Source organism: Petromyzon marinus, chromosome 36, assembly GCF_048934315.1.
Source record: "Petromyzon marinus isolate PM22_M1 ecotype Great Lakes invasive population chromosome 36, UKy_Petmar_22M1.pri1.0, whole genome shotgun sequence".
Lineage (NCBI taxonomy): Eukaryota > Metazoa > Chordata > Hyperoartia > Petromyzontiformes > Petromyzontidae > Petromyzon > Petromyzon marinus.
Window position 1 is genome coordinate 2,890,905 of NC_133702.1, and position 12,909 is coordinate 2,903,813.

The following is a 12,909-nucleotide window of genomic DNA, read 5'->3' on the forward strand; positions in this document are numbered from 1 at the left end:
CAAAAATAAAAAAACTTAAATACGGCAATAAAAAAGCAGAATTGTTAAGAAAATAATTGCTCGTTAAACACATACTGTTGGGTTGCCAGATGTAATTGGCAAGAGCGCTCCACATTTCGCCGTGTTGGCGAGGATGTTAACGACCTTGTCTGGTATGAAGGAGGTCGTGGGTTTGATCCTAACTCTGACGCCTGCTGTATATTTGGAGTTTGCATGCCTCTCTCCCCGTGGTCGCGTGGATTTTTTTCTGGGCCCTTCGGCTTTTCCCTCCACATTCATAACCAACACGCGTTCAGAGCATTTGTCCGCTAGTATACATTTCCACGTGATAAGTCACTTCGTTGAGCTATCATTTGTGATCAGGTCGCTTCTGAAAAAAATGTCTATGTGCAGCTCAGTGGGCCTTACCCAGTAAAAATAAATGAATAATGGCACGCGGCGTTTGACGTCAGCGTCAACGGTTTTCCGCGCGTGTCCACGTCAACCGCGCGGTCTTCCCCGAGGTCGGCTCCATTCCCCCAGTAGTGCTGCCACCGCCGCCGTTAATGATGGCGGCACAGGGCTCTGGTGCGATGGGCCAAGGAGGCGTCCACCCGGGCAAACAAGTAGGCAAAGTCTCCTGACCACCGACCCCCGACCACTTTGTTCACCGCCGGAGTTGCTGTTCCGACGACGGACCTCGGGTGCTGTTGGTGAAGTTGCTCGCTGAATTGGATGCAGAGTAACCATCGCATCCAGTTTCGCTGTCAGGGTGCATGGCTGTGATTGAGAAACTTATGGGGTGAGGATGGTGGATGGAGATGCAGTTGGTTGTGCGGCCGTTTTCCACCCACTCTGGATTACAATCACACGAAAAATAATCGATGCATTGGCCAAAAAAACATCTGAACAAGAGTCTAGTATTATTCGACATAATATACCCTGTGGAGGCAAATTCATGATTCGTATCAGTATCATCATCGCCCATGGTTAATCCACTCCTTGATGAAGGCCTCCCCAAACCGATGATCTTACAATGCAATAGATATATATTTTACATGATTACTCAAGTATTTAAAACAGCAATAAATATCTGGAACTCGTGCTGTGTAATGTAACTTTTTCTTTTAATTAACAATTTGCAGAAGAGTTAGCGATTGGAACTTGGTATGTGGGTAGTAATTTTAGTTTTTGTTATATTATTCCAGCAAAAAAAGTGTTCTTCCTAAATACTGTAATATCTAAAATTGTCTGTGGTGGTACATCTGTTCTCGCCTGACAGGGTTTGATACCTACTTCCGCAGTCGCAAGCTGGAAAACAACCGTAGGAATGTGTGGTTCGCGGAATTCTGGGAGGAGAACTTCCAGTGCAAACTGGGGAAGCTAAACACCAAACAAGAACTCAGCAGCAGAAAGTGCACAGGTAAGGGTGGCGTACTGTGAGATGGTAATTACAATTTAGTACGCTTCACAGACCGTCGCATTGCTGTTGAAATTTGGGGACTTGGGAAAGATGGCATTGTGGCTCACCCTGTGTAACTTCCGTTCAGGTGCAATAACGACTTGACACACTTCTCTTGAGATGGCACATTATTGAAGACACGTTCACTTGATATCAGGCAGAGACCCCCACTGAAACTGCCTCGAGTCTCCCGCGCATCTCCCCCTTATATACCGACAAGAGGCCACGCCCCCCCTTCTCGATCATTCCCGTAGCCACCAGTCCCTTCGCACTCACAACTGATGCCCCTGGCATTACCTCCCGTGGCCACTAGTGCACTCGCACTGCAGGCTGACTCCCCTGTCATTACCTCCCCTGGCCACTAGTGCCCTCACACTCCATTCAGGCTCTATTGTCATTACACAGGTATGAATGTCTGTCTCGCTGTTGTTGTTCACTGATAAGCATTTAATTGCAAGGGCTATCAATGAATGTCTGCAGAGTTGGGGATTTTCGTGAACACAGGTTTTTCGAGTGGATCATGAGCAGGGTAAATTAATATTTTCTCTGAAGGCAAGGAGTTCTTGTGTGTTCAATCTCCGTACATGTCCCAAGTATTTAAATATGTATGTAATGTTAATTGGCTTGAGCTTGGTTATGATTAATTTTGAATCCTCCTGTTCATCCATTTAAAAAAAGTGCCAAAGTGGTCACCATGATACACGTTTAATTTTGTGAGTTGTAAAACATATGTTAAGGTCCCAAATGTCTCGCTAACTTTTATTTTTGTAGTGTTGAGTGTTGAAATACCTTTGAAGCTGGGATAACCTTTCTTTTCTCGCCTTTGCTAATGTTTTTTGTCATTCCCTGATAACATTGCACGTCGTTAAGCTTTGTGTAATCCTATCGCAGGAACAGAAAGTACTGGCCTGGGCGCTTGACTCTTGGCTTCTATGTGATTGCAGTGCGTGCTGGAATATCACAGTGTAGTTCAAGTCTTACAAAAGTCAGGATGAGCTCCATGCCGCACAGAAACACTTTTTCATTCCGTCTTATCTGGGTCGGCCGTGTTGTGTAACGGTGCGGTGATTTCCTCTGGGCACTTCTTTCTGCAGCAAGAAGTCTGCGTGGGTTGTGGGTCCAGAGATTGTGAAGCCAAATAGGAGGTGCATAATGATGAGTGGTTTGGTGGCAGCTGAGCAGGGAAAGAAGAAAAACAAGCTTTCTTTCAAGACATCTTTTTTTTTTCTTTTAAAACCAGGGAGCCGTGGTTACTGTCAACTTGAATTGGATGCTCACCCTATCCCCGTCCCTTACAATGGGGACAAACGTCATTGGAATGGGCCTCAGGGTCAGTAACTTGGATACAAAAATGGAGCGTTGACCAGCTTTGTAATGCAATATAGACCTATATCAAGCTGGGTGGGTGCTGTGCTTACATCGCTTGGCTCACAATCATACAAATTGCAAGTTCACATCCCAGTTGGTGGCCGACTCAGCTGATTACCTCTCCACGGTCAATAAAATAAGTACCGGTCTGTAAAAATTTCAACAGTGGTAGTCCTGAAAAAAAAACTGTTGCTAATGCTCTATGAATACAGTGAAAAACAATGCATTAGGTCTGTCTGTATCGAGGGCACAATCACTCTCCGAAAGATGAACCAATGTGGACACAACGTGAGTATGAGGCTGTGTTGTGGCCACATTGAACAAAACATCTCCTGCATCCTCCATGGCAGAGTCACTATCTGAGCCCCATCGCAGCGCCGATATCCGTGCTATCAGAGCCGCTATCCGATCCCCATAGCAGAGCTTCTATCCAAGCCCCAATGCCTCACTGCGGCTTACAGACAAACTGCTCCGTGTGCACATGGTGTAAGCGCTACCACTGTTATCGCGAATCACGCGCTTTCCAAGGACAAGGGCATTGTTGGAATCATGTATATTCCATTTTATTATTTGCATTTGTTGTTTTCACAATGATGGTTCAGGGCTGCCAACAGAGATGAGCAAAGCTCATGTTCTCTGGAACAATACAGCACGAGACTCTTTGGTTCTTTCGGGAAAAGTCACGTAGGTTGAAAAAATATATATCACGACGTTTCGATCGCAACACAAGCGGTCGTCCTCAAGCGGAAAAAATAATCCAGCAGTGGAACTGCTGAACCAGGAAGAACACAGCGAGAGAGCCGTTACAACAAGAGGTTATAGATGTGGCGAAGGGCAAGCAAGCGGGGTCTGAGCTGGAAAGGAATTCCATCCCCGAACGCAAGCACGTCAGTTGTGTTAATGGGGGAGATTAGGGAGAGAGATTAGCATGAAATGAGCTTCCGTCGCCGCTTAAGAGTATCATCCCCGCATATGCGCACAGCAGAAGTGTTAATGGGAGATGAGCACTATGTTGATGGGAGAGATTAGGCAGAGAGATTAGAGGGATTGGCAAGTTGATGTCATGTCTATGTGTAACACAAGCTGCGGCGCTGACAACTGCGCTGTGAGAGGCAAGCACGTCCACACACAACGGTGGTCGCGCCAGTGAGACACACAGACCATCAGCCAGAACCATCAATGCATCGAGGCTAAGGGAGCAGAGGTGGCCATGTTAGTGAGACCCCAGCCCGTTAATGCAGAGGAATCCAAGAGGGCAATGCAACTCAGAGAGTCGGAGATAATAATACCGCACTCTTCCCTAAACACATTCTCAACTTTCTTAAATCTTACTGGCATAGTTCAGCTCTCCCCCATTAATTGCAAAACGCTTATATTTCCTGCCACAAACTTTGGAAGTTAAAAGTATATTTTGTTGATATCATTGGCACAGGTTGAAGGACTGTCTGATACGGCCGTGAAGCGGCAATGCAACTGGTCAACCGAGAGACCCAGGGCAGTGTGCCAACTGTCCTAACATATCACCCATCCAGCCTAGCTATAAAAACAATAATCATGAATAATTTTCACAACCTAAGGAGTGATACAAATTATACTGCCAACATGTTTCAAGGAACCACCTCTTTGTGAATTCCACAGAAACACAAACCTCGGGGATCTGCAAGTAGGTACACAGCTCTGTGTGACGCACCAGGAAGGCACCTTACATAGGCACCTCCCCATGCCAATGGATGACATGCATCTCGTGTATCTTCACATCAATTGATCATTTGTGACACACGTATGTATGTATGTAGAACTTATTTCACACCGTACGTACCCAACCGTGCTGATCGGAGGTGTGGGGGAAGGACAACGCACTAAACACAAAAAGCAGGTTTAAAGAAATTAGTTTTCAATCTAGATTTAAAAGTGCATGGCTTCAGTGGCTTCCAAATATCGGAAGGAAGGGCGTTCCAGATGGCCGCAAAAGCGCATCTGAAAGCGTGCTATGCGGTGACCATCGATACATGCACTGCCACCACTCTGACTTATTGCATAACACGCCAACGCTGTGTACTTCACTGCATCGGGGAAACTGGTAAATGCCTCGGCGATAGATGTGCCCAACATCTTCTGTCAGCTCGCTTTGCAGACATCATGTCCACACCAGTGGCTCGCCACAGCAGGGACCATATCCGCAGTGACGTGTCAGTGCGTGAGAGAAGGCTGCCTGATATCCAAACGAAATGCCGTTCACCTGGTAGGACGCAATGCCTCATCTTCAATTAAGACATTCCTTTATTATTGAGCGCTAGACAAAGCTTATACCCCTTGCAGGATCATATCACGTGTAACCTCTTATTCGAACACACATTTGTTTACAAAACATTTCTCAATAAGGTTGGTCAGCAAGGACTTAAAAGACAAAGATAACAAAAAATGTATATGCTTAGTTTTTTCGGTAAAGTCACGTTGAAGGGAAACAACAAAATAATAAAATATATATAAAACAATACAAATTCTCACGACGTTTCGACCATAACTCAAACGGTCGTCTTCAGGTGTGATGGTTTGCATAAATTTATTTTTAAACGGCGCATTTATTTATTTATAAAAACGTTAGCGCCACGCGCAACAATTTGCCAGTTTATTTAGGACTAGTCCATCTATTTAGTGAACACAAAGCAGACCTTAAACACGGTAGGACCAACACCTCGGCCGTGGCAGATCATTGTTCTAATTCAGTAGGCTCACATGCCATTGATTTTTCCAAGACAGAGGTTCTTTGTAAGCCATCTGGCTACCATGAGAGATTCGTTCATGAGGCTATCCACATATACAAGCACAGAGACAATTTCAACCGAGAAGATGGACTCTATCTTAGCAATCATTGGAAAGATTTGATAAACCATTTCAGGTCTTAATTGATTGTTCACGCTTACAGTGGCTTTCAGACAGCATACATTATAAAAAATTTCGTCTCCCCCCTCCTCTTTTCAGAATATAGATGGACTAGTCCTAAATAAACTGCCAAATCGTTGCGCGTGGCGCTAACGTTTTTGATAAATAAATAAATGCGCCGTTTAAAAATAAATGTATGCAAACCAACACACCTGAAGACGACCGTTTGAGTTATGGTCGAAACGTCGTGATAATTTTTTATTGTTTTATATATATTTTATTATTTTGTTGTTTCCCTTCAACGTGACTTTACCGAAACAAAACTAAGAACATGAATTACTGCAGTCACGAAAGCTTTAAATAAAAAAAAAAGTATTATCTCCCCAAAAAAATCCTCTACTTACTCTTACAATGTTCAGGAATTTCAAACAGTTGCAATTGTCCTTTGGTCCTTGTATTTCTTGAGAGCTGCTCGAATCCTATTGAAATTATAATTGTGTGCAAAGAACGTATCACTAAGGGAATTATGCATTCACATCACCGCAATAGTTCTACCCATAATGCAATGTGCCAGCAACATTTTATAAGTTTAACACTTAAGCTTTCGCGACCAATATGATCCATTGTAAATGTTGTGGCTTTACTCTCCAACACACCGGTGTGCTGTACTAGTAACGAATTGGCGTGCTCTTTTAACGTGACAAACCTTACTAGTTGGCTGTTTCGGGTGGTGGCGGGTTGAATAACACATTTATATTTACGTGACCTTACCCAAAAAACCTGTATCATGGAATATTTTCTGATTTAACTTTTAACACAAACGAGTTAATTTAGTTATACTCTTAGGCTTATTTAATGGGGTGCCTGTTACTGATTAGTTTTGATGTGTGGAGACCTCCGAAATTTGAGTAAAAACGATAAGGTGGTGTTCAGAATAGCCTACATGGCACGAGCCAATCAGCGAGAGAGAGAGAGAGGCAAACGATCAAGAGACTGCGTGTGTTCTTGGCCATATGTGGAAAATACTTTAGCTGGGCCAGCATTGGGCAATTACCAGGTTGTGTCAGAGTAAAGTTGCCTTGAGACGGCTGTCGCTGAGTGGTTTGAAGTTGGGGCACACACAGTCGGAGTTCCTGTGAGCACCGAACGGTAAGTCAAGCCTGAGAGTTCGTTGAGGAGGACGATGAGGCTGCGCCCGGTAGGGCAGTAGATTGAAATGAGGGAAACATTTCTGTGCCATGAAGATGGGACATTGCCCCGAAATGTTGCCGAATAAGTTTCGTTTCAAGGCAGTGTTATTTATGAATGTGTTGAGTTTGTTTTGTCTGTCTGTGGTGTGTGAGGTGATAGATGTATGTAAAATGCAATTATTCTTTTTACTGAGAATATATTGTTACAAAAGCAGACAATAATTACAAAGAACTGTAGGTATGTATTTTTTTTATTCCCAATTTGCAAGGTAGTACATGTATTGCAGTGTTTATTGTAGATTGGAACTCAACGATCTGTGCTTTAAACTCCTGCGCTTCACGTACTGCTCCCTGCCAGGCTGGCACATTCATTACCGCACTTCAACAAAATTGCATTATTTTCGTGAATACTCGGAATTAGAGTCACAATCATCGCCTCGTTTTTTAATGTTTTTTTTTATGGTTTTGTTCCAGAGGGGAGCCACTTTACCTTGCACGCCATCCACTAGGTCTTCGGCGTGCAATCATCTTTTTTTTACATTATATAACAAAAAAAATACTGGAAACGTATTCCAGATTGAACTGGTAAGAACCAGTTATTTGTGGTTGTGCTATGAGATGGCAGGAGGTTTAAAGAAATATATCCTGATAAATGCCTTGCAGATAGACAAAGTTGGTCTTCAATTTTGAAGTCAATCAGTCAATCTGTGCTCACTCATTATTTTTAGAGAAATCAATTCAGTGCGTATTCCATAATCCAATTCACATGCACTTCTTTTACTCACAATTCTACTGCAGATATATACGTGGGTGTATATATAAATCACGCTACAGCTAAGTTGTAGCTAGGCTTTCATTTGCGAACTTGTGATTCTGGTCATGGGTTGATTTAGACTTGCGTCTCTCCTGGGCAGACACAATGAAGAACATGATAAATAAAGCAAGAGTGGTTGTTTTAAAAAAAAATATAGATATTTTTTAAAATCAAGATTCTGGGCATTGCTGAAGAGTTGTGGAATTTTAACAAGTAGCTTGTGACCACCCATAGATATAATGACCCACCATACGTGAATTATGGACGCGGTGAATTGTATAATCCACACATATAGAGAGAGAGGAGAAAGAGGACATTTATATATTAATTGAGTGCAATTAAAGTATGAAAGCCAGATGTAACAAAAAAAGCATTTAGTGTAGGCAAGAAACAGACAATGGGTTAACGCGTGGATCCCTGCTTCTGTTCTCATTTAGTTTGATCTCATACTCTACACTTAATTCTACGTAACATTGTTTCCCTACATGTGTGAATGTTTGCTGTATGTATTCCTTTTCAAGTGTTTTTTTTTGCCATGGAGTGTTTGTATGCAATGCAGCGGTCTCTCAAAGGGGATACATGTCCATTCTCAACTGAGATACCCTTTCAGAATTATAATTACATGTTTTTTTAAAATTATATATCTGCCCTGGGTATAACCATTGGACATACATATTCTTTGGGTCTTTCGGTAAAGTCACATAGATAGGTTCAAAGCAAATAACAAAAAACTATGATGTTTCGATCGCAACACAAGCGTTTGTCATCAGGAAAAGGGGGTTCGTTTCTAAAGGCAAACTGTTTATAAAGGTTTAAAATGAGCGTGGCCCAAATGCCAGCAGCATGGGTGGGGCAGCTAATGTTAATGTAAGCGATGGGCAGTGACCGCGATGGCGGTGAGCATCCAAATACTCGAAAAGCATGTTTCCAAATGTGCAGGGAAAACTGAAGGACCTGGAAAAAAGCCTGCGACCACAGGGAGAACATGCAAACTCCAAATATATAGGCATCAGGGTCGGGATCGAACTCACGACCTCCTAAATACCAGGCAAGATTGTCAGCATCTCAACACCTTGGCACCCTAAAGCCAATTGGATACATTATTTACATTGTTTATCAGTTATAATAGAAATGCATACACAATATGTGTGTATGTTGAACATAGCCAACCGTGCTAATCGGAGGTTTGGAGGAAGGACAACAAACTAAACACAAGAGCGGTTCTCAAGAAATTAATTTTCAATCTAGATGATTTAAATGTGCTAAACTCCAGTGGCTTCCTAATATCAGAAGGAAGAACGTTCCAGACGGTCGCCAAGCATATGTTAAAGCGTGCGATGCAGTGACCATCTTTGTTTGATGTCCAGCCACAAGCCGCTGCGAGGATGACTGGAGAGAGTTTGCGTGATGGTTTATTCGCTTTGACAAGATCAGCAAGGTATTGTGGTTCATTTGTGGCAAGCACTTTGTGTGTAATGAGTGCGAGCTTATAAAATGTAACACCTCATATTGTGTATTGTTCTGATCCCGAATGGTGACATTTATACACAAGCAGCAAACCTCCAAGCAAACACCTTCATGCATTGTTGGAGGAAATACGAATTTAATTACGGTGATTTTCAGAAGAAAAACACGTTACAAGTTACGTACTTAATTTGATTGTTAATTGACATTGAATTTGTGTCTCCTTCATGATAGTAATTTAATTATATTGATGTATGGTCACTACCATAGTAATGTGAATTCCCACCACTGACTCTGGGTAGCCCGTCGAGATGACCGCTACAGCCTTGAAATGCTTTATTTATTTACCTGGGAAAGTCAAACGTAAAGACAACGTTTGATAATGCTCCTGCTTGGGATGTTTGAACTATTCCTTCTGCTTTACTACAGTGGGAAGTGGATAAGTAATGATTTTCATCCTCACAGTGGCTTTTGGCTAACCATCGAATTAAGATGGACACCAAATTGCACGCTTTCAGATGCGCTGATGTGGCCATCTGGAACGCTCTTCCTTATGATATCACTAAGCCACTGGAGCTACGCACATATACATCTAGACTGAAAACGAATTTCTTTAGAAGTGTGTTTTTTTGCATTTTGTTTGGTGTCCTACCCCCCACACATCCGATTAGCTATGTCAGGGTGCGAAATAAGTTCAACATACAAACTTTATTTGGTCATGTCCTGGTTGGTGAGTGAGCCGGTGGATGGCTTCAGGAGTAACCTGATGAGTATCTTATCCCGAGCCCATCGACTACTACTCTCCACCCCTGCCCCCCAGCCACGACCAGGCCTCCTCCAACCCTTATCACTACCCCAACCCCTATCACTACTCCAACCCCTATCACTACTCCAACCCCTATCACTAACCCAACCCCTATCACTACTCCAACTCGTAATCACTACTTCAACCCCTATCACTACTCCAACCCTTATCACTGCCCCAACCCTTATCACTACCCCAACCCCTATCACTACTCCAACCCCTATCACTACTCCAACCCCTATCACTACCCCAACCCCTATCACTACTCCAACCCCTATCACTACCCCAACCACTATCACTACCCCAACCCCTATCACTACCCCAACCCTTATCACTACCCCAACCCCTATCACTACCCCAACCCCTATCACTACCCCAACCCCTATCACTACCCCAAGCCCTATCACAACCCCGATCACTACCCCAACCACTATCACTACTCCAACCTCTATCACTACCCCAACCCCTATCACTACCCCGATCACTACCCCGAACCCTATCAATACCCAAACCCCTATCACTACCCCAACCCCTATCACTACCCCAACCACTATCACTACCCCAACCCCTATCACTACCCCAACCACTATCACTACCCCAACCCCTATCACTACCCCAACCCCGATAACTACCCCAACCCCGATAACTACCCCAACCCCTATCACTACCCCAACTCCTATCACAACCCCGATCACTACCCCAACCCCTATCACAACCCCGATCACTACCTCAACCCCTATCACTACTCCAACCCCTATCACTACTCAAACCCCTATCACTACCTCAACCCCTATCACTACCCCAACCCCTATCACTACCCCAACCACTATCACTACCACAACCCCTATCACTACTCCAACCCCTATCACTACCCCAACCCCTATCACTACCCCAACCCCTATCACTACCCCAACCCCTATCACTACCCCAACCACTATCATTACCCCAACCCCTATCACTACCCCAACCCCTATCACTACCCCAACCCCTATCACTACCCCAACCCCTATCACTACCCCAACCCCTATCACTACCCCAACCACTATCACTACCCCAACCCCTATCACTACCCCTATCACTACTCCAACCCCTATCACTACTCCAACCCCTATCACTACCCCAACCCCTATCACTAACCCAACCCCTATCACTACCCCAACCCCGATAACTACCCCAACCCCTATCACTACCCCAACTCCTATCACAACCCCGATCACTACCCCAACCCCTATCACTACCTCAACCCCTATCACTACCCCAACCGCTATCACTACTCCAACCCCTATCACTACCTCAACCCCTATCACTACCTCAACCCCTATCACTACCCCAACCCCTATCACTACCCCAACCCCTATCACTACCCCAACCCCTATCACTACCCCAACCCCTATCACTACCCCAACCCCTATCACTACCCCAACCCCTATCACTACCCCAACCCCTATCACTACCCCAACCCCTATCACTACCCCAACCCCTATCACTACCCCAACCCCTATCACTACCCCAACCCCTATCACTACCCCAACCCCGATAACTACCCCTATCACTACCCCAACCCCTATCACAACCCCGATCACTACCCCAACCCCTATCACAACCCCGATCACTACCTCAAACCCTATCACTACTCCAACCCCTATCACTACCCCAACCCCTATCACTACCCCAACCCCTATCACTACCCCAACCCCTATCACAACCCCGATCACTACCTCAACCCCTATCGCTACCCCAACCACTATCACTACCCCTACCACAACCGCTATCACTACCCCAACCCCTATCACTACCCCAACCCCTATCACTACCCCAACCCCTATCACTACCCCAACCCCTATCACTACCCCAACCGCTATCACAACCCCGATCACTACCCCAACCCCTATCACAACCCCGATCACTACCCCAACCCCTATCACAACCCCGATCACTACCCCAACCCCTATCACTACCCCAACCCCTATCACTACCCCAACCCCTATCACTACCCCAACCCCTATCACTACCCCAACCCCTATCACTACCCCAACCCCTATCACAACCCCGATCACTACCCCAACCCCTATCACTACCCCAACCACTATCACTACCCCAACCCCTTCCACAACCGCTATCACTACCCCAACCCCTATCACTACCCCAACCCCTATCACTACTCCAACCCCTATCACTACCCCAACCCCTATCACTACTCCAACCCCTATCACTACCCCAACCACTATCACTACCCCAACCACTATCACTACCCCAACTCTTATCACTACCCCTATCACTACCCCAACCCCTATCACTACCACAACCTCTATCACTACCCCAACCCCTATCACTACCCCAACCCCTATCACTACCCCAACCACTATCACTACCCCAACCCCTATCACTACCCCAACCCCTATCACTACCCCAACCACTATCACTACCCCAACCCCTATCACTACCCCAACTCCTATCACTACCCCAACCCCTATCACTACCCCAACCCCTATCACTACCCCAACCCCTATCACAACCCCGATCACTACCTCAACCCCTATCGCTACCCCAACCACTATCACTACCCCAACCCCTACCACAACCGCTATCACTACCCCAACCCCTATCACTACCCCAACCCCTATCACTACCCCAACCCCTATCACTACTCCAACCCCTATCACTACCCCAACCCCTATCACTACTCCAACCCCTATCACTACCCCAACCACTATCACTACCCCAACCACTATCACTACCCCAACCCCTATCACTACCCCTATCACTACCCCAACCCCTATCACTACCACAACCCCTATCACTACCCCAACCCCTATCACTACCCCAACCCCTATCACTACCCCAACCACTATCACTACCCCAACCCCTATCACTACCCCAACCACTATCACTACCCCAACCCCTATCACTACCCCAACTCCTATCACTACCCCAACCCCTATCA

General features: G+C 45.2%; 1 protein-coding gene across 1 annotated transcript in view; it reads left to right on the plus strand.

Moving 5' to 3' along the window:
• The window catches only part of LOC116949408 (metabotropic glutamate receptor 8-like), a 290,056-nt gene that overhangs the window by 78,498 nt on the left and 198,649 nt on the right, over positions 1-12,909 (plus strand). Inside the window, exon 7 of the mRNA XM_032966701.2 lies at positions 1,262-1,402. Coding sequence (XP_032822592.2) covers positions 1,262-1,402 — 141 coding nt within the window. The remainder of the gene's footprint in view (positions 1-1,261; positions 1,403-12,909) is intronic.